The sequence below is a fragment of the Coregonus lavaretus genome (assembly GCF_964263955.1).
Source record: "Coregonus lavaretus genome assembly, chromosome: 3".
Lineage (NCBI taxonomy): Eukaryota > Metazoa > Chordata > Actinopteri > Salmoniformes > Salmonidae > Coregonus > Coregonus lavaretus.
This window is the reverse complement of record NC_139990.1, coordinates 23,551,800-23,577,926: the sequence shown is the minus strand read 5'-3', so window position 1 is coordinate 23,577,926 and position 26,127 is coordinate 23,551,800. Positions and strand designations below refer to the sequence as shown.

The 26,127-nt window shown below is 44.2% G+C and overlaps 1 protein-coding gene across 1 annotated transcript; it reads right to left on the bottom strand.

Annotated features, from left to right (window-relative positions):
* Positions 1-397: 397 nt before the first annotated feature.
* LOC311120524 (GON-4-like protein) lies at positions 398-23,945 on the bottom strand. Its single transcript, XM_084157858.1, has 28 exons — positions 23,921-23,945; positions 22,800-23,083; positions 22,547-22,654; positions 22,074-22,276; positions 21,780-21,854; positions 21,604-21,654; positions 21,454-21,504; positions 20,964-21,059; positions 14,572-14,688; positions 14,286-14,480; positions 10,989-11,187; positions 10,143-10,244; positions 9,989-10,029; positions 9,727-9,845; positions 8,948-9,158; positions 8,227-8,313; positions 7,879-8,056; positions 7,526-7,676; positions 7,106-7,256; positions 6,710-6,826; positions 5,144-6,418; positions 4,953-5,025; positions 4,368-4,549; positions 2,896-3,093; positions 2,556-2,699; positions 2,028-2,356; positions 1,779-1,881; positions 398-1,495 (listed from the first exon to the last, which is right to left on the bottom strand). Exons 2-28 carry the CDS (start codon positions 23,071-23,073, stop codon positions 1,376-1,378), a joined length of 4,950 nt encoding a protein of 1,649 aa, XP_084013984.1. The 5' UTR covers positions 23,074-23,083; positions 23,921-23,945; the 3' UTR covers positions 398-1,375.
* Positions 23,946-26,127: the final 2,182 nt, after the last annotated feature.

Below are 26,127 nucleotides of genomic sequence, written 5' to 3'. Positions count from 1 at the left end.
ATGGAATATTGGCAAAAGCTGTACCACCTTCTCAGGTCCTAGAGCCTGAGAAGGGAGATATGGAGAACTAAAAGAAGGAAGAAGTGGGAGTTGTTTGTTTGGGCAATATACTATTTTTGTTAGGATCACTTAAGTATGGATTTATTTATTTAAATTTATTTTTTGGTTTCAAATTGTCCAGTTGGTGGCTACAATACAACTTTTGGATGTAGTCTGCCATAAAACCCACAGAAGAAGAACTTTGTCAATCATAGTACAACCAATGTCCATATCATCACACATGACTGGCTTCATACAGTACAAGTTACCTTTTATTTGTACATGGCACCTGTCCCAAATATACGCCATCAATTTACAGACATCAAATAGTATAAATAAGAATTCCAACAAACTGGAGAGAAGGCACCATTGTTTTATTCTGTAAAACAAATGTGTACATTTCATTCAAATATACACAATTTCCCACCCACTCACCATGTAAGACCAGTAGATGCATTACAAAACAGAATGGCAAACTGTATTTGTAGTTGGCAACAGGGCAACCCTCGCCATTTGGGGGCCCTAGGCAAGAATGGTAAATTAGTCTAGCCAGCCCCCAACCCAATCAAAAAAGTGTTAGCGGACATGGCTAATTTAGTGACTGACATGAGAAAAACTGCTGATGCACAACCAAATTTCGAAATTGCACCTTGTGTATTCTACTATTCTAACTCTCAATAGTAAGTTGTAAGTAACAGTAAGTTGAGACCCCTAGGCGACCGCCTATGTCGCTTATGCCTGGGGCCTGCCCTGGTTGTTGGCAATCAATTACCCGTTTTCCCCTTTAACAAAATATTTACATTTCAGCTGATCATTTCAACATGATTGTGCTACTGTATGTGTCCATTTTCATTGAAATCCCCTCAACAGCACACTAAATATTATGTGGAGCCAAGGCACCACGACCACTTTTACATATTCTCCAATCATTGACTCCTTTATACAATCAAGACAATTGTACTTCACATTTACTGCACCTCCTCCCACCTAAATGGTTCATAACACCAGGAACCTCATGTGGCCTGCACATTACACTAATGCACACCAGCACATAAATGTAAAGAATCCTCTCATTAGTGGACCCATATAGTGACATCTAAGGGAAACGTCTTTGCAGTCCCCTATAGTGTTGAGTCAGAGATTCTTATACAGTCCCAGCCAAGTATTCAGAGATTGTTAAATCAAGTGCTCCTCCTTTTCTGTAGCTTGGACTGCTCTCAGGTCAGTCCAGCTGACTGTTATAACAGAACTCTTCCCCTGGGCCACGCTCAGTATATGTCCATTTGAACGTTCCACATTGTGCCCCGCTGAACACAGCCCTGGTGTTGGGTCCAGTTCAGTCCGGTTCTGGCTCTCTGCTGCTGGTTGGCTGCTCTGTGTCACTAATCTCATCGGAGCAGACCCGTTGGGTGGAGAAACGGAACAGGCGCATGAGGTCCTGGAAACGGGCGCAAACCTAGAGGAGACATGTTTAGGAAGGTTACAGTGAAGGGATAGAAGGGTAAAATGGCCAAAGGAATCATCTTAAATCACACACAGACCCAGTTCCATTTTAGTACCCATTGGTCTAGCTGTTGGCCCTTCTGTGGCCCTTCACAGATCTAAATAGGTAGTAACATGGTGATGGTTCTACCCAAACTAGCAGTTTCCTTCACATTGCTATCCTGTTCTTTCAGCCCCATAGTGGGGCTATGGGAAGTGGTAAGGGGTAGAAATGGAACTGGGTTTGGTACTCCCACCTCATTGGCTGTTTTGTTTTCTAGTTGGGTGGAGATGGCCTGAAAAGTGCTTTTATTAGCTCCCTTCTGTTGGCAGGCGGTCAAGATGGCACGGTCCGCCTCCCTGTTAAAAAATAACAATAACGAAACAAGATTGAATACAATAATTTGTATTGCGAAGTATCTATTTGACAATATACCAGAATGGTAGAATCCACTTTGCATCCCACTCCTTAAATGAGTATACAACAGGAGGACAATGGCTCTAACCTGGTCCAGAGGATGACTTTCTCTCCACTGGGTGTAAGCGAGATGTTTTTGGCACAGACTGGGCGGTTGGAGCGATCCCCTTCTTTCTCCTCGTCCACTTCATCCTCCCTTTCTTGTTTGGCTTTTGGGGTTTTAGGACCTTGGCATCTCTTAGGTTTATTTGCTGCTGACTTCCGGGAAATGGAGTTTGTGTTGGTCACATCACCACAGCCTCTGTTCTCAGTCTGACACCGCAGCGAGGGCCGTACGTGGAGCTCGTTGAAAAACCCCCAGAATTCCCCCTGTAGGTGGGTGTGACCTCGGAGAAGGGTAGCCATCTGAGCTTTCATCTGAAAGACAGAGAAAGAGACATATAATGTTCTAATATACTACCTATCGAATCTGATAAATAAATGGACCTCCACTATGATATTTCAATCCCATCTGCTTTGCTAGATTTGATATTATGTTATATTGCCGTTTTCCAAGGCAAAGGTAGAACATTCTGCTCATGTGAATGTGAAATCAATGTAGCATCCCCTAGCACACCTCCTTGATGCCAGCAGGACTGAGAGTAGGGCCTCTTTGAAGGACGCTCACTATCTTGCAGTAGTGCGAGGAGGTTTCCCCAAAGCTCAGCTCCAGTTGTCGCAGGAAGCGCCGGCTACGCTCAAATGCCTGCTGTTCTGCGAGCTACGGCAGGGGGAGGAGGAGAAGGAATAATAAGACTATGCACCGTCTGTCACACACAAATAACAGACCAGTGGGCTTTAGTTTTGATGAAAGCACACACACACAAACAAAAGCATGCACGTGTGCGCACACACGTAATGGACAAGTTTCAAAGTGTGTATTTACAAAGTGAATAGAAGGCCAAGCCAGCACATACCAGTCCACACTCCTGGGCTTGTTCGGGATGGAGGAAGGCAGCAAAGTCTCGGAGCAGCTCCGGCCACTCATTCAGAACAGGCTTTAGCCTCGTGAAGAGTGCCACAGAGGTGTGCTTATCTCCATCCTGCTCAAACTCATAGAGTACCTCCAGAAACTCCTCCACGCGCCCCGGCACCTGCTGCAGGGCATGGCACACCTGGTCATAGAGAGCAAGAGTTATATTTGCAGTAGGATTAAGGATTTCTTAACTTCTTAGCTGTTAAGTCCCCTATATAGGGACATTTGCATAAGGAGTGACGTGTCACATTTTCTGGCCTATCCAGACAAATAATCGATTTGCTCTTCCTTTGAGTGACTGAGCCCAGCCTGGGAGACGGTATATGAAAGGGGACAGTCTAGCGAATACAACAGTTGTGGTTTCATCTCACGGTGATATTCTCAGTCAGATTTAGAGCTCTCAACATGAAAAAATACTACATAATGTCATAGAATTTAAACAAGACCACTTTCTCTTGGTCACAGATGGACTTCATGCTTAAAGCTGCAGTTGTAACGAATCTGCACACATTTGAATGGTGTCTCTGCGCCGCTCAGTGGACTATTTACATTGACTGACCCCCCTTGTTTTTACACTGCTGCTACTCACTGTTTATCATCTGTTATGCATAGTCACTTTACCCCTACCTACATGTACAAATTACCTCGACTAACCTGTATCCCAGCACATTGACTCGGTACCGGTACCCCATGTATATAGCCTCGTTATTGTTATGTAATTTTCTTGTTACTTTTTATTTAATTTTTTACTTTTGTTTATTTAAGAAAATATTAACTAAATCTATTTATTGAACTGCATTGTTGGTTAATGGCTTGTAAGTAAGCATTTCACGGTAAGGTCTACACCTGTTGTATTCAGCGCATGTGACAAATACAATTTGATTTGATTTGTTTAGAAGAAATATCTGTCGTCAGTTATATGAAATTGTGCCAATATTGTACTGTCACTAAGTATGATCATATTTATTTTACTGTTCTAAGGTGAAATCTTTTAGTAAGTAGTTTATAATTTGTTTCTATATTTAGAAAGCATTTTTTTGTCATTTCCAGCCCTATTGCCCCACTTTTGTTGAATAAGAAAAATATGAAAAGTCATGTTTGTACTATGTACTTGAGCTTGTGTCCTCAAAGTGAGTACATCTCAGCAATTTATAACTATTTTTACCAGAAAGGTGAGTTCCAGACCTTTCTAGAACTGCAACAACAGTTGTTTATGCAATCGCAAGCTGCCTTATTCCGATGTGGTTTCGGATTGAATGCCACCCCAGTCTATTTCAAATGATTATTTTGGCCAACTTCACACAATGCAAGGGGTATTAATCAGACAGAAAATGTAGCCCAAAGCCTTTGCAGCCTTTTATGTGCCTTGGGTGCGAGAAATGCACTTTATAAATAAAATGAATTACTATTTACCCTGTTGAGATAATTCTGAGCGAAGGCTATTTCCTTCTTGTCCCTCAGGGGGTCGCTGTCGAGTACGTCGTCATCGTCGTAGAGGATTGTTGGGCTTTTGGACTTCCCCTCACTGCCAACTTCTCCAGTGTGATGCTGCTCGTGCTTTGAGCTGGGAGGGTTGGGGGTGCTACTACGGCAGCCTGGGAAGGACAAATCAAATCCAGCAGGTGTGGTTAGATGGGAGAAGAGCAGGAGGATTCCCAAATTCCAAATAGACCCCTAGGACTTTGTAGAAATCTGAAAGGAATAGGTTTATGAAATATATCAATGCTATGTGAAGTGTTCCCCCCCATACGCATTTAGCAGCAGCTGCCACTGCAAATTGTGGCCGACACTATGCAAAAAAAAATATATATATATATTTTTATTTATAATATAGTTATATTCCCCAGGAAGACCCCATCCTCCGCCCTGCGCAGGAAGACCCCAGGAAGACCACCCCCACTTTGCTAACTTTGCCACCGCTGCTGAAAAAATCCTAGTGGAAAAAACGTGTGTGTGTCCCTCCATGTTGTGGTGTTTAAAGATAGGCGGGATGCTAACCTGAGAGTGTGCATGATCGTTCGCCTTCTTCCGAGTCCTCTGACCTCCCCCCTGACAGTTTCTCCATCGTCTCCTACAAGAAAAGATAACACACAAACCAAAACTATGAGATGTGTGATATGTGTAAAGCACTTTGTAAATAAAATTGATTAATATGTTGTAATATCAACGTGTGGAATGACTTCACTCACTTCCAGCTCTGGCACGGACAACGTGGACTCCTCGGAGGCTGGTGACATCACTTCCTCTACCTCCTGATCTCTGACTCCCCTTGCCTCGTCATCCTCTCTCCCTCCGTCCCACATACCCGACGGCCTGGGCGATAGGGTCAGCGTTATCTCCTGCCCCTCCTCTGACTCCTCCATGGGGTCAATGGAGTCAACGCTCCCCGGGGGACTGGCCGAGGACTCCGACAGGGCCAGGAGGGGAATTCCAAAATCATCCCCATCCTCCCTGCCACAGTCCTCTTTCTCTTCCCTCTCCTTATCTCCCCCCTCTCCCTTCACCACCTCCTCTTCCTCCATTACAACTGTGACATAGTCGTCTAGGGTCAGAGCCTGGTCCAGTGCAGGGGGTTCCCGGGAGGCTGAAGGCTGGGGCTGCCCCTCACTCTTCAGGCTGCTTTTGGGTTTCTTCGTCACCCGCCGGCTGGTCCTGGAGGATTTGGCCTTGAATTGTTCGATAGGAATCGTAGTAGAGACAGAGGTTTGGGTTTCGGTACTAGTTGAGGCTGTTCTACTATTCATATGGGAAAACAAAAGGAGGTTTGCATCACTGTTAAGGGTCACGGTATTCAGGTTTGTTTGCGGAGGGTTCTTCTTGTTAGGTGGAAGAGCTGGCAGCAGCCTGGGCAGCCTGCGGAGGTTGGCGAATGTGCTGAACTTCCGAGCAACCAGGTCTTTGGCCAATAGAGCAGAATGTGACAACCGGGAGGCCAATACCCTGGCGGAAGGGGCGGGACAAAGGACAGCCACTGGGGCAGGCAAATTGAGAATGACCTGCAGGGGCTTCTGGGAAAGTTTGGGTTGAGGCCTGAGGGGTTGTTTCAGATGAGGTTTGGTGGGATGCTGAAGAAGAGGAGGTTTGGATGTTGCAGGCTGGATGGGTTGCAGTTTGTGGTGGGCCATGCACTGCTGAATCACAGCACCAGTCTGGGAATTATTTTCTGAGTGTGTAGTTCCACTTTCTAGACTGTGGGTGGCGCTGTGCGATACGGCCAGGGACAGTGAGAGGTCACAGGCTGGTGGACGATGCCAGCGCCTGAAGCCACAGCGCTGGAATGAAAGGTTGTCGGGGAGTTGGGGCGGGTAGCGAGTCGCGGCTGGGAAGCTGTAGTCCAAGGTTCTGGAGGAACTGAAGAGAAGCGTGATGAGTGGGGCTTTCTTTGATTGACAGGCCGACATGGCTTCTGTATCCGGCAAGCTGTTGAGGTCTTCGATTGCCTCGTAGATATAAGGCAAACTTCCCTGTAGGAATAGAACATTTATTTAAATCAATATTAACTATTTAGTTGGTTCCTGAAACTTCATCCTTTATCCAAACAAAGTTGACTTTTATCTTATCTTCACCGATACAAACAAACTTCCAGTCCGAAAAAATCTTTATTGTTAGCAGATCTGACAATAAGTGTTTGCAATACAGTGGAAGCTCCCCTATGAAAATTGGAATGCTAGGTGGCCAACAATATAGTTTCTAACTATCCTAAGTGTTGATTTGTGATTGGGATCAGGCAGTAGTACTCTAAGTGTAGTTGGTACCTTCAGCCATCCGGGCATGGCTCTCTCCTCTCTGTCCACTGGCGGGTGCAGGTCACCCGGCATCACTTGGTCACAGGCTACTGGCATGGGCTGGACCACCTTCTGGAGCCGGTAGGCCTGAAAAAGACGTGGGGAGAGGTGCTTTTTGAGGTCCATTCGTTCTTATTGTTCATGGTCAACACTAATGTTGGTTGAGTATTAGTTAATGTTAGTGGCTATGGCTATGTTGACAAATCTAGAGTGTGGATCGTAATCTCTCCTGGCCTATAGAACAGGTCCAAGTTAAAGAAACAAGTAATTTAGAAAAATGTGTGTGCACTATCCCAAACTATAAATAGTCCCACTAACACATTCACTTTAGCAATACTGTATAGAAATTGTAGATCCGGGTCCTACCTTGATGACGTTGTTGGGATGGGTGGGTTTACACTTCATCACAATGTGGTCACGGAGCTGAGAGACCTTCTTGGCGCGGAGCAGGTAGTGACACAGCAGCTCCTTGGGCTGGAGGGTCGCCCCCAGGTTCCTCAGGCCCAGGACGATCAGGCTGAAAAAACAAAATAGCGAAGAGCAAAGGACTCAGCCTACGGACTTAGTTTATTTGTCAGTGAGTTGTTAACACTCATAAAAAAGCATACAAAAATCAAATTCATTTAGATTCCGAGTTTACGTACTACGGAAACAAATTTGTTTAGGACAAGGTGTGCATTTAACAGAGCATATACAGTATAACATGGGCATTCTATGCGAAATCAGATCCAATATGGGCATTAAATTAGGTTATAACGTTTAGTCATTATAATAGGTCATTCTTACCAGTCCTCTCCTGCGGTGAACATGCTGACGGAGCAGGCGGAATGCAGGGCTGGGTCCAGGCTGACGTGGGGCAGTAGCTCAGGGTACAGGAACACCGGCCGCGTGGCAAACAGCCATGCCAGCTGGGGGGGCATCGACGGATACTTCCGGACTGGCAACACACAATGAACCAGTTAGTGTGAGAAAGATTAATTAAACATGAATTAGGCCTACATCCTGAATGAGTCAAAATATTTTCAATTGAGACGGGTATGTTGTAATTAAATGGAGTACACGTTTATCAGAAGTAGTCTTTACCTCATCAATTTGACTATCATCATAGCACTCGTGCACGCACGCATGCGCACGCTTACCTCTCCTGCATGTTCGTGGCTCGTTAGGGGCTTCTTGGTAAGGGATTGGGGACAGTGAGAGCTCCTCTAGTAGTGACAGTGCCCCCTGTAGGTTACAGGCTCTGAACACACTGGTGAAGCCTGGCTCCACTTGGCCCTGGGTCAACTCCCCACGCTGGGCAAACATCTGTAACTCCATCTGAGGCAGAGAGGTAGGGAAGGACTACATTAACTATATATATTTTAAGAGAGAGAGATGAAAGGGAGAGAGATATGGTGGGAGTATCAGAGAGAATGAGAGTATGTTTATAAGTTAGTGTCGATAAAGGCACCAGTGAAAGTGTGTTTGTCAGTAGGTTTCTCTCTCACCAGGAACTGCTTGGTGGTGGCAGCTTCACTCTGCAGTGCAGCCACCGGGCTGGTCAACATGTGGACCTGGGTCAGGAGCTGGACGTGCTGCAGACAGAGGAAAATACAGTCATTACCGACCGAGAAACAAACAAAGGTTATCTTAATTGTGGAAGCTTGACCAGGATTTTACTACCTAGGTTTTGATTTAGCTCAATTAAATATAAAGCAGGGTTCGGGTCAATTCCAATTTAATTTGAAATTTAATTTGAATTCACTCATGAAGTGGAGAATTAGCATTTAATTCAATTGGAATTTTGGATTGGAATTTGTAAAAACATTTCATTTTTAGAATTGAAATTCAATATTTGTAAATTTCCCAGTTAATGGAATTAATGCACTTAGTATAAAAAATTGACTGCAGTATTTGTTTTTAATTATTTCAACATGTATTCCAATATTTCCAGTATAGCTAGGCTGTCGGAACAGTGACATGATCAGCCTGAAAACCTGAGGGAATTGAATTCGATTTTGTGGAATTGTTGGGGATAATATTTAATTGGGAATAGAATTCTTGGAATTTAGCTAACATTGGAATTGAGAGGTATTCAATTATCTCTGAATTCAAAGACTGACCTGGAATTTGAATTGAATTAAATGAATTTACAGGGACAGGGAATTTAATTAGGATTGAATTTGTGGAATTAACCCCAACTCTGACACAAAGACAAGGACCCTAGACCTGCTGGACTTGCTGCTGCAGCTGGAGTCTCTGGCGGTGGGAGAGGGTGGGGGTGAAGGGAGGTGGGGGCTCCCGGGGCTTGGTGACGAGGCTCCTGGGGGCCAACAGGCCCTGGCTCTCCAGCAGGGCCCGGCGACGCCGGATGGCGGCCAGCTGCTCCTTCACCGTACGGTAGCTCCCTGCCGTCACCTCCGCCATGGGGTCCCCCAACCTTGGGATCAAAGGTCAAACTGGGTCAGCTATACAGCGGTCAAATCAGAGGAGGTTGAAAGTTGTCACTCAGAGGTATGAAGGTTGTGATTGGAGATTGAAAAAATGTCACTGGCTGGGTGAGTTGAAGGTATAAAGGTTGGTGGGTGAGTTGAAGGTATAAAGGTTGTGTTTAGAGGTTGACATTAATATACAGAATTACATTTTGAACTGACTACGAATTCATTATTCACTGTGTATTTATTCCTCGTGTCACAATTTCTATTTTCAATTTTTTTGTATCTTTAATGCTGCATTGTTGGAAAAGGACCCGTAAATAAGCATTTCACTGTTAGTCTACACATATTTGTCCCACTGGCTATCATAAGGTGAATGCACTAATTTGTAAGTCGCTCTGGATAAGAGCGTCTGCTAAATTACGAAAATGTAAATGAAAATGTAATTCAAATTTGATTTGATCAATGGAATTAAATGACCCCAATTGACCCCAAAACTTCCTGCAGCAGAGTGTACCAAACAACAGCAGAACTGTGTGTATATGAAGTGCATAAGTGTGCGGGTATACTAACGGGATATCTGTCAGTGTGTTGAAGGTGGGCGTCCCTAGGGCAGGTGCCTCTTCCTCCCTCTCCTCCTCTTCCTCGTGTCCTTCCTCGTCTTGCTCCTGAACAGTGAGCTCATCCTGGAACTGGAGCACACAGGGAGAGATAAATACACTACACATAGACAACCACACAACATAAACAGAGGGGTAAAAAAGGGACATATACAGAGGGGGTGTTCAGAGGGATAGAGAAAGAGACAAAACAAACATAACACAGAATCTCTTACAGTCTCAAACAACTCTTCCATCAACTGGTTCACTTCCTTTTCTGAAAAAAAATCATGAAAAATGGGAGATGAGGGTCAGCGCCTGACAGTCACAGCCTAGATAAGTTGACTCCATCTCTTGGCTGCTAGGCAGCTCCGTCCCTAGGTAACTCACTGGTGATGCGGACGGCTCGGTCGTTGCGGTAATCCTCCACGTCGGGTTCGTCGATCTCCGCCAGGAAGTTATACTCAGGGTCGTCATCATCATCGCCTTCCTCTGAAAAGAAAAATAACATTTGAGAAAGAGGAACAGAGTGCAAGAGTTTGTGTGCAAGAGTGAGTATGTCACCAACAGGGTTCCATGAGAGCAGGGTTTCCCCAAAGTAGGTCCTGGGGCCACCCCGGGTGTACGTTTTGGTTTTTGCCCTAGCACTACACAGCTGATTCAAATAAAGCTTGATGATGAGTTGGTTATTTGAGTCAGCTGTGTAGTGCTAGGGCAAAAAACGAAAACGTGCACCCGGCGGGGCCCCACGACAGACTTTGGGAAACCCTGATCTAGAGTAGTCCTTAGATGAGCACAAGTAAACGTATTTGCTTATATGCCTTCAGAATGAGGTTATTATTCTCAAAACACCCCTTTTACCCCACTTGACCTCATTACAGAAATGGATAAAGAAATCAAATTGGGAAAAAGTAAAATGTTATTTTATTTTCAGTGTTATGTTTAACTCAGGCCTTTTCATTAGGGAAGCAATGTTCAAAAAATATTAGGAATATTGATTTGTTATTTTTGGACTGTTACAGTAATGAGACATTTGTGGAAATGTTGGTCAAATGCATATAATTATGTAATTATAGTCTCAGTGATTCAAGAGGACATTTTGTGAAAAATGACACTTGAGAATTAGTTTTGTTTTTTGACAGCTTCGTGAGAATGTCCCATCTACACTAGCTGTCGAGGGTAGTTGCTGGGGGTGGATTTGGAATTGAGCAGCGCGCATACGCTCCACCCCCTCACCATCGTTGTACATGTCAGATGTCATGATGCCCTGAAGCCAGTGGGTCCACTCGCGGTCCTCGGGGGCGGAGCCACACCCGTACATATCAGGCGTGATGTCGGGGGCGCGGAGCTCTGCCTCCAGCTGGCCCATGGGGACGTCCCGGAGGGGCCTCTTGGAGCGAGTACGACATGCCATCAGACCGTCCGCCATGGGTGGCTGTGAGAGGGGTAGGGGGAGAGCAAAAGCAGGAGGTTACCAGTGCAAAGTTGTGTAAAATCGCATTTCTATTGCATTCCATTTTAAATCTATGAGCACCGCATTGATGGGTTGTGTCTAGCACAGGGATTCAAATAATCAAAGCTTGATGATTAGTTTATTAATTTAATTAGCTCTGTAGTGCTAGGGCAAAAACCAAAACGTGCACCCCTTGGGGTCCCCAGGACCGAGTTTGGGAAACGCTGGTCTAGCAGGAGCCATTATACAGTGGGGAGAACACGTATTTGATACACTGCCGATTTTGCAGGTTTTCCTACTTACAAAGCATGTAGAGGTCTGTAATTTTTATCATAGGTACACTTCAACTGTGAGAGACGGAATCTAAAACAAAAATCCACAAAATCACATTGTATGATTTTTAAGTAATTAATTTGCATTTTATTGCAAGATAAGTATTTGATCACCTACCAACCAGTAAGAATTCCGGCTCTCACAGACCTGTTAGTTTTTCTTTAAGAAGCCCTCCTGTTCTCCACTCATTACCTGTTAACTGCACCTGTTTGAACTCGTTACCTGTATAAAAGACACCTGTCCACACACTCAATCAAACAGACTCCAACCTCTCCACAATGGCCAAGACCAGAGAGCTGTGTAAGGACATCAGGGATAAAATTGTAGACCTGCACAAGGCTGGGATGGGCTACAGGACAATAGGCAAGCAGCTTGGTGAGAAGGCAACAACTGTTGGCGCAATTATTAGAAAATGGAAGAAGTTTAAGATGACGGTCAATCACCCTCGGTCTGGGGCTCCATGCAAGATCTCACCTCGTGGGGCATCAATGATCATGAGGAAGGTGAGGGATCAGCCCAGAACTACACGGCAGGACCTGGTCAATGACCTGAAGAGAGCTGGGACCACAGTCTCAAAGAAAACCATTAGTAACACACTACGCCGTCATGGATTAAAATCCTGCAGCGCACGCAAGGTCCCCCTGCTCAAGCCAGCGCATGTCCAGGCCCGTCTGAAGTTTGCCAATGACCATCTGGATGATCCAGAGGAGGAATGGGAGAAGGTCATGTGGTCTGATGAGACAAAAATAGAGCTTTTTGGTCTAAACTCCACTCGCCGTGTTTGGAGGAAGAAGAAGGATGAGTACAACCCCAAGAACACCATCCCAACCGTGAAGCATGGAGGTGGAAACATCATTCTTTGGGGATGCTTTTCTGCAAAGGGGACAGGACGACTGCACCGTATTGAGGTGAGGATGGATGGGGCCATGTATCGCGAGATCTTGGCCAACAACCTCCTTCCCTCAGTAAGAACACTGAAGATGGGTCGTGGCTGGGTCTTCCAGCATGACAACGACCCGAAACACACAGCCAGGGCAACTAAGGAGTGGCTCCGTAAGAAGCATCCCAAGGTTCTGGAGTGGCCTAGCCAGTCTCCAGACCTGAACCCAATAGAAAATCTTTGGAGGGAGCTGAAAGTCCGTATTTCCCAGCGACAGCCCCGAAACCTGAAGGATCTGGAGAAGGTCTGTATGGAGGAGTGGGCCAAAATCCCTGCTGCAGTGTGTGCAAACCTGGTCAAGACCTACAGGAAACGTATGATCTCTGTAATTGCAAACAAAGGTTTCTGTTCCAAATATTAAGTTCTGCTTTTCTGATGTATCAAATACTTATGTCTTGCAATAAAATGCAAATTAATTACTTAAAAATCATACAATGTGATTTTCTGGATTTTTGTTTTAGATTCCGTCTCTCACAGTTGAAGTGTACCTATGATAAAAATTACAGACCTCTACATGCTTTGTAAGTAGGAAAACCTGCAAAATCGGCAGTGTATCAAATACTTGTTCTCCCCACTGTAAGTGCTTGTCTGGTGTGGGTGGTGGGCGATTCCACGGCAGGATAGGGCGAAAATATTTTTGGTATCTCAGATTTTTCTGGTAATTCTCACATAGAAACTTATTTGGGAGGAAGGGAGGAAGGAATGCTTTTTTAATTTTTATCATAAACCATTTGAGAAAATAATGATGAAAGTGGCCATTTCGGGCCCTTTTTAGACTTACACATGTCTCCTGTAAGACCCTGTGAACTGTACATGATACAGACAACATCTTGGTGTCATTATACTCCTTAGTGTGCTATAAAATATGTAGTGTCTAGATTCTGAAAAACGACTGTATTTTGCACATTAATTGATTATACATACAAAATATCAATATCGCAAAAGAAACCTTTTTGATTTAGCTTATTTTTAGACATTGTTTGGAACAATATACTCTTCAAACACGTCAAATTTCCAGTGGACTCTGGTACTTTTGAAGGTATGACCCATTTTATACATAGAATTTGACATTTTAGGTCATTAACCAATCACAGCCCTCCTTTAGGATTGCACATTCAGCAAATCTCCAGCAGAGGGAGTTCCCTTTGAATCCATTTTCCGATTTACTGTGTTGGTGGTGTTCATAAAACAAATCATACCTTCAGAATTAGCAGAGAGCCCACTCTGGAAATGTGATGTACTTGTAGAGTATATTGTTCCAAACAATATGTCTTACATATGTGGTCCTCTGTAGCTCAATTGGTAGAGCATGGTGCTTGTAATGCCAGGGTAGTGGGTTCGATCCCCGGGACCACCCATACGTAAAAATATATGCACACATGACTGTAAGTCGCTTTGGATAAAAGCGTCTGCTAAATGGCATATTATTATTATTACAATGAACAAAATCAATTAGGTTATTTGAGATATTAATAATTATAATGTTGAAAAATTGTATTTCAGAATCTAGACATACTCCACATTTTAGAGCACACTATAAGGATTATAATGACACCAAGAGTTTGTCTGTATCATGTACGTTTCACAAATCATAGGGTCTTACAGGAGGCATGTACAGTATAGGTTTAAAAAGAGCCTAAAATGGCCACTTTCATTATGATTTTCCCAACAAAAAAATAGTGATACAAATGTAAAAAGCATGTGAAATATCATTCCTCCCAATGAAGTTTCTATGTGAGAATTGCCAGAACAATCTAAGATAGCAAAAATATTTTCGGCCTATCCTGGCGTGAAATCGCCCTGGTACCTGGTAGGGGTCCAGGCAGATGGGACCTATGGCCAGCTCCTCCTCCACGGCATGGAGCTTCTCCAGGAAGCTGAACTCTGGAGGGGCCCTGGTGGTAGATGAGCCCTGGGGGCCAGAGGAGGAAGGCTGGGGTGGAGGGGGAGGGCCCATGGGGACCACCTCCGCCCTCAAGTGTCTGGACCTGCTGCGATGGACCTGTATATGTAAAAACAAATGTTTTTACATATACATTGCCTGAGGTACAAATACAAATATAAAAAATTGTATTGAAGAGTGTGTGTGTCACCTGCATGGGGCTGCAGCTCCGGTCGTCGTCCCACTGTGTGTGTATTCCCCTGTGGAAGCCTCCTCTGGTTCCCCTAGGAGACGAGGCCGTGCTCTCCATGTCACTCTCCTGAAATGTCTACAACACACACACAAAGTTCAATACATTCATTTCAATATATATACAGTGCGGGAAAAAAGTATTTAGTCAGCCAACAATTGTGCAAGTTCTCCCACTTAAAAAGATGAGAGAGGCCTGTAATTTTCATCATAGGTACACGTCAACTATGACAGACAAATTGAGAATTTCTTTCCCAGAAAATCACATTGTAGGATTTTTTATGAATTTATTTGCAAATTATGGTGGAAAATAAGTATTTGGTCACCTACAAACAAGCAAGATTTCTGGCTCTCACAGACCTGTAACAACTTCTTTAAGAGGCTCCCCTGTCCTCCACTCGTTACCTGTATTAATGGCACCTGTTTGAACTTGTTATCAGTATAAAAAGACACCTGTCCACAACCTCAAACAGTCACACTCCAAACTCCACTATCGCCAAGACCAAAGAGCTGTCAAAGGAACCAGAAACAAAATTGTAGACCTGCACCAGGCTGGGAAGACTGAATCTGCAATAGGTAAGCAGCTTGGTTTGAAGAAATCAACTGTGGGAGCAATTATTATGAAATGGAAGACATACAAGACCACTGATAATCTCCCTCGATCTGGGGCTCCACGCAAGATCTCACCCCGTGGGGTCAAAATGATCACAAGAACGGTGAGCAAAAATCCCAGAACCACACGGGGGGACCTAGTGAATGACCTGCAGAGAGCTGGGACCAAAGTAACAAAGCCTACCATCAGTAACACACTACGCCGCCAGGGACTCAAATCCTGCAGTACCAGACGTGTCCCCCTGCTTAAGCCAGTACATGTCCAGGCCCGTCTGAAGTTTGCTAGAGTGCATTTGGATGATCCAGAAGAGGATTGGGAGAATGTCATATGGTCAGATGAAACCAAAATAGAACTTTTTGGTAAAAACTCAACTTGTCGTGTTTGGAGGACAAAGAATGCTGAGTTGCATCCAAAGAACACCATACCTACTGTGAAGCATGGGGGTGGAAACATCATGCTTTGGGGCTGTTTTTCTGCAAAGGGACCAGGACGACTGATCCGTGTAAAGCAGGGGTGTCAAACGTATGGCCCGCGGGCCGGATCAGGCCCGCAAACGGGTTTAATCCGGCCCGCGAGATGATTTTTTAAAATTTAAAAAAATAATAATAATAATAATAAAATAAAAAGGTAAAGTATAAAAATGCGCTGCAATTTTTCAATAAAATAAACTGCTGTTCCAATTGCGTCCACTGGATGGCGCAATAGCAATTGTGTTAAGCAAGCAAACTGTTTATACCGGGACAGAGCAAGTAGGTCAAGCACGTGCAGCCAATGAGCTACTTTGTTTTGCCCGCGATATATATTACGGCTTCTACTTTTAACATTATGTGCTTTGGCACCCTCATTGCCCCAATATGTCTCTGTCAAAAAAAAGAAAAGTGGACGCAGAGTGTTCCAAGAAAAATGGTCATCCTATTTAATCACGGAATTGAATGGGAAAGCTGTATGTTTGGTGTGTTCAGAGCATGTTGCAGTGCTGAAAGAATATAACCTTCGTCGCCACTATGTGAGTCTTCATGCCGACAAATATGACAACTTTCAAGGACAGCGGAGATGAGAGAAGGTGAATGAACTGTTGGCGGGTCTGAAGAAACAGCAGTCTGTGTTTACTCACAGCCGAGACATCAGTGACGCTGCAGTGAAAGCTAGCTACCTCATTGCTAATGAAATCGCAGTGGCTTCAAAACCATTTAGTGAGGGTGAATTTGTAAAAACATGCATGATGAAGGCAGCGGAGATTGTGTGCCCTGAAAAGCGGCAGGCTTTTGCAAATATCAGCCTGACAAGAAACACAGTTGCAGACAGGATTTCCGATCTTTCAGTGGATTTGGACAGCCAGTTGAAGCAAAAAGTAAAGGCATTTATTGCGTTTTCGGTTGCAATTGATGAAAGCACGGACATTACAGATGTTGCACAACTGGCCATTTTTTCATCCGCGGAGTTGATGACACATTGACCGTCACCGAGGAGTTCGTGGAGTTGGTGCCGATGACAGATACAACGACAGCAGCTGATATTTTTACCGCACTCGTCGGCGCGCTGGACAGGGTCGGAGTGGACTGGTCCCGCGCTGTCAGCCTGGCTACAGATGGTGCGCCCTCAATGATCGGGAAAAAAGCAGGCGTTGTGACAAAGTTCAGAGAGAAAGTGCAATCTGCAAATGGAGGACGTGATTTTTTTGACTTTTCACTGTATTTTGCACCAGGAGGCTTTGTGTTGCAAGTCATTAAAGATGGATAACGTCATGAAGGTGGTCATCCAAACTGTTAATTTCATCCGATCCAGAAGCCTGAATCACCGTCAGTTTGACAGCCTTCTCAGAGAGAAAGACCACATCTATGGCCTGCCATACCACACTGAGGTAAGATGGTTAAGCCGAGGTGCTGTGCTGAGGCGTTTCTTTGATTTACGAGAAGAAATTGAACAGTTCATGGAAGAAAAGGGCAAACCAGTGTTAGAATTTCATTCCACAGAATGGATGCCGGACCTTGCATTTATGGTGGATGTTACAGAGCACCTGAATAACTTGAACAAACAGCTGCAAGGGCGCAACAAAGTTGTCACGCAGTATTATGACAGCATACGTTCTTTCAAGTTGAAGCTGTCATTGTGGGAGACGCAACTTGCCGGTGGTGATGCAGCTCACTTCCCCTGTCAGAAAAATGTGTGCGCGCGACCCAACATGTGGCAGACATGAAGCGGTTCAAAGATAAAATAACGGGACTGTTACGGGAGTTTGAGCAACGCTTTCAGATTTATGTTTATATGTTTTTATGTTGATGTGCTATTGTTTTTAATTGATTTTATTTTATTTGTATATTTAACCTATTCTTGACTCTGTGGTTCTTGCACTTGTTTGGGGAACAGGATTCCATTACTTTTATCTACATTTCTGCCTGAGAAATTTACATTTTTACATTTTAGTCATTTAGCAGACGCTCTTATCCAGAGCGACTTACAGTTAGTGAATACATCTTTTTTTTTATACTGGCCCCCCGTGGGAATCAAACCCACAACCCTGGCGTTGCAAACGCCATGCTCTATCAACTGAGCTACATCCCTGCCGGCCATTCCCTCCCCTACCCTGGACGACGCTGGGCCAATTGTGCGCCGCCCATGAGTCTCCCGGTCGCGGCCGGCTGCGACAGAGCCTGGATTCGAACCAGGATCTCTAGTGGCACAGTTAACACTGCGATGCAGTGCCTTAGACCACTGCGCCACTCAGGAGAAAATGAAAAAGGAGAAATGACACCCTGATATAGTTCTGTGATCTGTGAAACAGTTCTGTTAATCACTGAGGCATTGTGTGTTTGTGTGTTCTTTGTCCTCAGAACTTACAAATAACTTGAGGTGTTTTGTGATTAATAGTGATGTTGTGCTTTTGGACACTGTCCTCAGGCTCCAGCTTTATGTTTATATGTTTTTATGTTGATGTGCTATTGTTTTTAATTGATTTTATTTGTATATTTAACCTATTCTTGACTCTGTGGTTCTTGCACTTGTTTGGGGAACAGGATTTCATTATTTTTATCTACATTTCTGCCTGAGAAATGACACCCTGATATAGTTCTGTGATCTGTGAAACAGTTCTGTTAATCACTGAGGCATTGTGTGTTTGTGTGTTCTTTTTCTTTAGAATTTTCAAATAAACTTGACGTGTTTTATGATTAATAGTGATGTTGTGCTTGTACTATTTTGGACACACTGTCCTCAGGCTCCAGCTTTATGTTGTATGTTGATCGTATTAAAACAAAGAAAACAATCTGAAGTTGTTGTTTTTAAGTTATATATACCATGATTTTTCCGGTCCGGCCCACTTGGGAATAGATTTTCCTCCATGTGGCCCCTGAGCTAAAATGAGTTTGACACCCCTGGTGTAAAAGAAAGAATGAATGGGGCCATGTATCGTGAGATTTTGAGTGAAAACCTCCTTCCATCAGCAAGGGCATTGAAGATGAAACGTGGCTGGGTCTTTCAGCATGACAATGATCCCAAACACACCGCCCGGGCAACGAAGGAGTGGCTTCGTAAGAAGCATTTCAAGGTCCTGGAGTGGCCTAGCCAGTCTCCAGATCTCAACCCCATAGAAAATCTTTGGAGGGAGTTGAAAGTCTGTGTTGCCCAGCGACAGCCCCAAAACATCACTGCTCTAGAGGAGATCTGCATGGAGGAATGGGCCAAAATACCAGCAACAGTGTGTGAAAACCTTGTGAAGACTTACAGAAAACATTTGACCTGTGTCATTGCCAACAACGGGTATATAACAAAGTATTGAGAAACTTTTGTTATTGACCAAATACTTATTTTCCACCATAATTTGCAAATAAATTCATAAAAAATCCTACAATGTGATTTTCTGGATTTTTTTTCTCTCATTTTGTCTGTCATAGTTCATTTTGTCTGTCATAGTTGACGTGTACCTATGATGAAAATTACAGGCCTCTCTCATCTTTTTAAGTGGGAGAACTTGCACAATTGGTGGCTGACTAAATACTTTTTTTCCCCACTGTAGAGATACATAGAAACACAACACATTTTCTATTTAAAGTATTGAAATATACAAGCATAATGTATCTATGGCATTCTAAAGGTCATAAAGCTGAAACACTTTGTTTCGCTTATTTAACTACAACAATGACTCCGTAAGCATGATGAATGCCTTACAATGCATGATTTAAAATATATATATATACAGTGGGGAGAACAAGTATTTGATACACTGCCGATTTTGCAGGTTTTCCTACTTACAAAGCATGTAGAGGTCTGTAATTTTTATCCAAAAATCCAGAAAATCACATTGTATGATTTGTAAGTAATTCATTTGCAAATTAACAGGTTTGCACACACTGCAGCAGGGATTTTGGCCCACTCCTCCATACAGACCTTCTCCAGATCCTTCAGGTTTCGGAGCTGTCGCTGGGAAATACGGACTTTCAGCTCCCTCCAAAGATTTTATATTGGGTTCAGGTCTGTAGACTGGCTAGGCCACTCCAAGACCTTGAGATGCTTCTTACGGAGCCACTCCTTAGTTGCCCTGGCTGTGTGTTTCGGGTCGTTGTCATGCTGGAAGACCCAGCCACGACCCATCTTCAATGCTCTTACTGAGGGAAGGAGGTTGTTGGCCAAGATCTCGCGATACATGGCCCCATCCATCCTCCCCTCAATACGGTGCAGTCGTCCTGTCCCCTTTGCAGAAAAGCATCCCCAAAGAATGATGTTTCCACCTCCATGCTTCACGGTTGGGATGGTGTTCTTGGGGTTGTACTCATCCTTCTTCTTCCTCCAAACACAGCGAGTGGAGTTTAGACCAAAAAGCTCTATTTTTGTCTCATCAGACCACATGACCTTCTCCCATTCCTCCTCTGGATCATCCAGATGGTCATTGGCAAACTTCAGACGGGCCTGGACATGCGCTGGCTTGAGCAGGGGGACCTTGCGTGCGCTGCAGGATTTTAATCCATGACGGCGTAGTGTGTTACTAATGGTTTTCTTTGAGACTGTGGTCCCAGCTCTCTTCAGGTCATTGACCAGGTCCTGCCGTGTAGTTCTGGGCTGATCCCTCACCTTCCTCATGATCACTGATACCCCACGAGGTGAGATCTTGCATGGAGCCCCAGACCGAGGGTGATTGACCGTCATCTTAAACTTCTTCCATTTTCTAATAATTGCGCCAACAGTTGTTGCCTTCTCACCAAGCTGCTTGCCTATTGTCCTGTAGCCCATCCCAGCCTTGTGCAGGTCTACAATTTTATCCCTGATGTCCTTACACAGCTCTCTGGTCTTGGCCATTGTGGAGAGGTTGGAGTCTGTTTGATTGAGTGTGTGGACAGGTGTCTTTTATACAGGTAACGAGTTCAAACAGGTGCAGTTAATACAGGTAATGAGTGGAGAACAGGAGGGCTTCTTAAAGAAAAACTAACAGGTCTGTGAGAGCCGGAATTCTTACTGGTTGGTAGGTGATCAAATACTTATGTCATGCAATAAAATGCAAATTAATTACTTAAAAATCATACAATGTGATTTTCTGGATTTTTGTTTTAGATTCCGTCTCTCACAGTTGAAGTGTACCTATGATAACAATTACAGACCTCTACATGCTTTGTAAGTAGGAAAACCTGCAAAATCGGCAGTGTATCAAATACTTATTCTCCCCACTGTGTGTGTGTGTATATATATATATATATATATATTCAGGCCTCAAGCTAACAACAAGACACAGTCAAATCCTATGAATCTCTTACATCTTCCACTGTCTCGTCCTCCTCCTCTTCGTCGGGGCAGTACTCTTCATCAGAGGAGTCTTCCTCCGCTAGTTGAATGTCTACAAACTGTTGAGACTGAAAATGAAGGGAAAGAAACAGACAAGCACTTCAGCCCTTTCCAGTACGTGCCATACTTTCCAGTCAAGTATTGAGTGTTTGATACTACTTTAATAGCAGTAGCAGGACAATTGATGGTGGCAGCAGGTAGCCTAGCGGTTAAGAGCATTGGGCCAGTAACCGGAAGGTCGCTGGTTCGAATCTCCGAGAAGGCAAGGGGGAAAGATCTGCCGTCTTGCCCTTGAGCAAGGCAGTTAACCCCCAACAACAACTGCTCCCCGGGCGGCGATGACATGGATGTCGATTAAGGCAGCCCCCCGCGCCTCTCTGATTGGGTTGGGTTAAATGCAGAAGACACATTTCGGTTGAATGGATTCAGTTGTGCAACTGACTAGGTATCCCTTTCCCTTACCTTCTCTTTATTGACCTTTTTAATGGGTGAGATGTTCCAAGTGGGAATTACCTGAAATGACACAAAAATGTAATTACAAGAGGCTCAATAGCATAACATGACAAATCTAAATGTATGCTAAAACGTACACACTAGAGGCAGTGAACTCACCACTCCTTTTTCTACCACTTCCTTGAATTTGGAACGTGTCATCTTGGGTTCCTAAGAGGTAGATGAGAAAGACGTTAAATGAAAATGCACACAGAGACTTGAACGTGTCAATTCTCAACTGAAACCAACTGGAAAAGTATTCATTTGGACATGGAAATGCAATGGTTGACACTCACAAAGGCAGGCACGGCCTCTGTCTCATTGATTGCTGCTTTCATCATGGCCACCACATGCTCATTGGTGATCACTTCCTGTGGGTCAAAGGTCAAAAAGGTTTAAAACCAGGCTTACAATTAGCCTGTCTGTATTTGTCTGTCAGTCTATGTGTATGTGATGTTTTAGGCAAATTGTTTTTGTAGGAAATCTACAGTCCACACTAGCTGCATAAGGAACATTGGCTAGGTTGCAGCTATGAGTGACTTAGGGGTAGGGTCATAATGAGTGGTGCATCGGCCCCTCTCTGCACTCACATGAATGATGTTGCGGACGTTGGCCGTGGTCAAGTTGTGTTGTCTGGACTTGTTCTCTAGTTCACGGTCCAGCTCCCTGTCAATCTCCACCTCTGGACCGGCCCCTTCCTGCTGTCCGTCCCCCACCTCTCCGTCCGCAGCGCTCTTCCTCTTTACTCGTCCCTTCTTCCTGTTGCCCTTGTGTCCCCCGCCCTGCCTGGCATCTGACAGAGAAAGAGAAACAGAAAGAAAGAGCAAGAGAGAGAGAAAGAGAGAGAGTCAGTCAGTCTTGAGCTCCTACAGTATGCTTTTCTCATGCTATAAAAGGAAAATGGTTAGCTGAGCTTACTTCTGGATCAATTGTGGACCAGGTCCTGCTCGGAGGTCATTTTGTGCACCGTTCCTTACCTTGTTCATGTTTTATACAAGATGTGAGTACTGTTTCAGGATCAATTGCTAAGGGCGGCCAGTTAATAGATATAGGTTTTCCTCACCCATAGTGATGACCAGGTCTGTGTCTGTATCCTCTTCTATCTGAGGGGGGCACTGTACAGGGCTGCATTGGACAGCCTCCTCTTCATTCTCTACCTGACCTGGAGATCCTGCAAATCCAAGACCCTCACTTATTTACCTATATATCAATTGCTTAGGTAGGAGGCACAAAACATAGATAAAACGTATCATTAAAAGCTAAATGTGAAGTGAGAATTACTCTCCTTTGCCCCCTTCTCCCTTTCCTCTACTTACCATCAGCAACAAGAAGGTCTGGGCTGGGAACCTGGCCAATCAGGCCATGACTCTTGAACCTGGGAGACCGTCTCCATGGCGACGATGTCCCATGGATCTCCAGGCCTCTCTCCTCCTTGGAAATGGTAACGATGGCACTGGCCTCTGTTGTGAGTGGTGATGATGCATTGTGGGATGCTGGTGTTCTAGTAGACTGTAGTTGCCCTGTCCTAATAGACTTGGCAGGGCCGCCTTTGAGAGAGCTGGACTTGCGTTTGCGGACCAGACTCATCATGTAGTACCATCTATGACATTGATTGAGAACAACCATGGAAAGAGTTTATGGTGGGCATGTATCACTAGTCTAAAGTGTCTCCCTATCCTTGTGTCCTCTATAATATAATAATATGCCATTTAGCAGACGCTTTTATCCAAAGCGACTTACAGTCATGCGTGCATACATTTTTGTGTATGGGTGGTCCCGGGGATCGAACCCACTACCTTGGCGTTACAAGCGCCGTGCTCTACCAGCTGAGCTATCCTCTGGACCCTTTGATCTGCACTGGTCTAACAAGATGGGGGGAAGCCATATGGCAGAATAGAATATCCTTGCTAGTAAGTATAAGATAATTCGATTTTACCTGTCCAGTTGTCAGCTCAGATTGGATGAGGGCAAGGAATGACACGCACACTATGTTTTGTACACATATGGACACTAGCTACTCCTACTAATACTAGCTAACACTCAAAGCTAAATGTCAATACTTTTCTGCTCAGCTCCTTCTGTAAAGTACTTACGTTAGCCATCAGACCTCGCTATGTAACATAGCTAGCTAGAGGTAGTATGTATGCAGACGTTTGCATACAGTTAGCTTCAGTTGACAAATGTTAGCTGTTACTGAGTGAGTGGTGTTGGCCATGGCATCAGTCAGTGGCAATGGCATCCTCATAGCGCCTGTCGTTGTGGTATGACGGCTAGCAAGCTAAGCTAGCTAGCTAAGTAGCTAACAAACTGCCTTCGCTACTAGCCTGGAAATTCTTCTCAACAGGACAACACTTCAACAAACGAATTTCCCACAAGGCGAATACTATGTTAAAATTAATTGGTGAATATCAGTTTACAAAACAACACATTATCTTACCCGCCACAACACCGCTAGCTCCATCAGCAGTAAACGCAAAAAACTACAACTATTCTGTTTCCGGGTGTAACACTAAATTAATTCCCCTCAGAGGTACTTTTGAGGAGATAGGAAACTACATTGGAATCGTATTATCGCCCATTGCGATTCTGTGACAAGGAGAGCTCTCCTTCAAGGAGGGAATGGGAGTCAGTTGGGCGCTAGCTCAAAAATTCAACATTAGCATGAATTTCGTCGACAAGAAGTACAACATTACAAATCTTTTCAGAGATGTGAGATAATTAACTTGCTATATGTAATATTGTATAGCTTTGGAATCGTGACATTACGCACTTTCGAGGAAAATAGACACTTTCTTGATTCATACCCTGACTTTGAGAAGGAATAGAGCCCCACAGTGGAGATGTCATAATACCCATAAAACCTAGCGGTCAAACAGGGAAATGGTTCCAATAGGTTTTTTTTCAGCATTCATTTTTCCCATAGGGTATTTTAGAAACACTTAAAATAAGGGCTGTGTTTCATGTAGGCTTACCATGGCGTGACGTTTTGATAACGATGTAAATCTCTCTCGGACAAGGTGACTTTTATCAATATATTAGGCTCTATTTACTCGTGCAAGACTACAAATCCCTGCAAGCTCCTGCACGTCATCTCTAGCTGACACCTTTGCTAACAGGTATTGTGTCAATTTAAAACTTGCACAAGACAGTTCACAGAATTGTCCATTTAAAGAAATGTTGCCAATTTTTTCATTACTACATTTAGCTAACATTAGATGGTTAATCCAGAGATTCTTACTTTTGCCTCAATTCGGCTGTCTTGTCCAGATCATCATGGCATTTGTAGTTCTTTATGATAGCCACATTAGCAGTTAATTAGCATTTCATTTTTGGGGGGTAAATACAGGTGAATATATCGATAAAAGTCACCTTGTCCTAGAGAGATTTACACGGTTATCAAAACGTTACGCCAGGGTAAGCCTACACAGCCCTTGTTTAAAGTGTTTCTAAAATCCCTTATGGGGAAAATGAATGGTGAAAAAATTATTGGAACCATTTCCCTGTTTGACCGCTAGGTTTCATGGGTATTATGACTCATACTGTGGTACTCTATTACATGACCATTAGCTTAGCAACCGCACAAAGCAGCATGACAACGTGAACACAATTGATCGACAGTCTGCTGGGTGGGGCGTTATACGTTCCTCCATCCATTGACTAATGGGATTCCTATCTCCTCCTTTGCTTAATATCTCTGTTCCTGTCGCATAAAATACCATGCTCTGTTTCTTCTTCTTCTATATTATGGCGGTCTTCAAACAAATGTTATAGGTACATGTTGCCACCTACTGAATTGGCTGTGTATCAGCCTACTATTCTAAATCAGCTGCCACCACAACATCTATCATCTGTGAAATATGTCCCATTCCTGCAGTACAGTTGACAACCATGGACATGAACGGCAACAACAACGTACTTAAGCACATGTTATTCCTATTACATTTTAGTCATTTAGCAGACACTCTTATCCAGAGCGACTTACAGTTAGTGAGTGCATACATTTTTCATACTGGCCCCCCCCGTGGGAATCGAACCCACAACCCTGGCGTTGCAAGCGCCATGCTCTACCAACTGAGCTACAGGAGGCCTATCGCTCTCTATTGACCATGGCCTACTGACAAGGATCCTCTTAGGATCCCTCACCCTGGACCCATTTTCCTCTACTACTCTCTTCACTGCCTCAGCATATGACACCTTCTGCACTACTCTGATCCTGGCAACCTCAACCTGCCTTTCTCTCATCGGATACCTCTGATCTCCAGCATCATGGGTACCCCTACAGTTTACACACACAACTTTTCCCACCGATACTACACATTCCTTTGTCTCATGTCCTCCTGCACACTTCTCACATCTAGGAATCTCCCTCCTACACACTGCTGCCACATGACCATAAGCTTGACACCTAAAACACCGTAATGGGTTCGGGACAAAAGCTCTCACGGGCTAACTGACACATCCTAACTTGACTTTATCTGGTAAAAACTCTGCATCAAAACTCAGTAGTACAGACAGTGTCTTCTCTGTTTCACCACACTCTCCACCGGGTCTGCGTCTCACCAAACGGCGGGCGTCACAGACACCGGGAATCTTCAAATTCAGTTGACCCTCCTCAACACTTAACGCCACTCCAGTTGTCACTCC

Bases quoted from the DNA above. Each gene is read 5' to 3' on its own strand.
- LOC311120524 (XM_084157858.1), bottom strand. From the start codon at position 23,073: ATGATGAGTCTGGTCCGCAAACGCAAGTCCAGCTCTCTCAAAGGCGGC. The intron at 5,026-5,143 runs GTGAGTGAAGTC...CTTTTCTTGTAG, and splicing joins TGTCCGTGCCAGAGCTGGAA to GAGACGATGGAGAAACTGTC. The intron at 3,094-4,367 runs GTAAATAGTAAT...CTCTATGACCAG, and splicing joins CTCAGAATTATCTCAACAGG to GTGTGCCATGCCCTGCAGCA.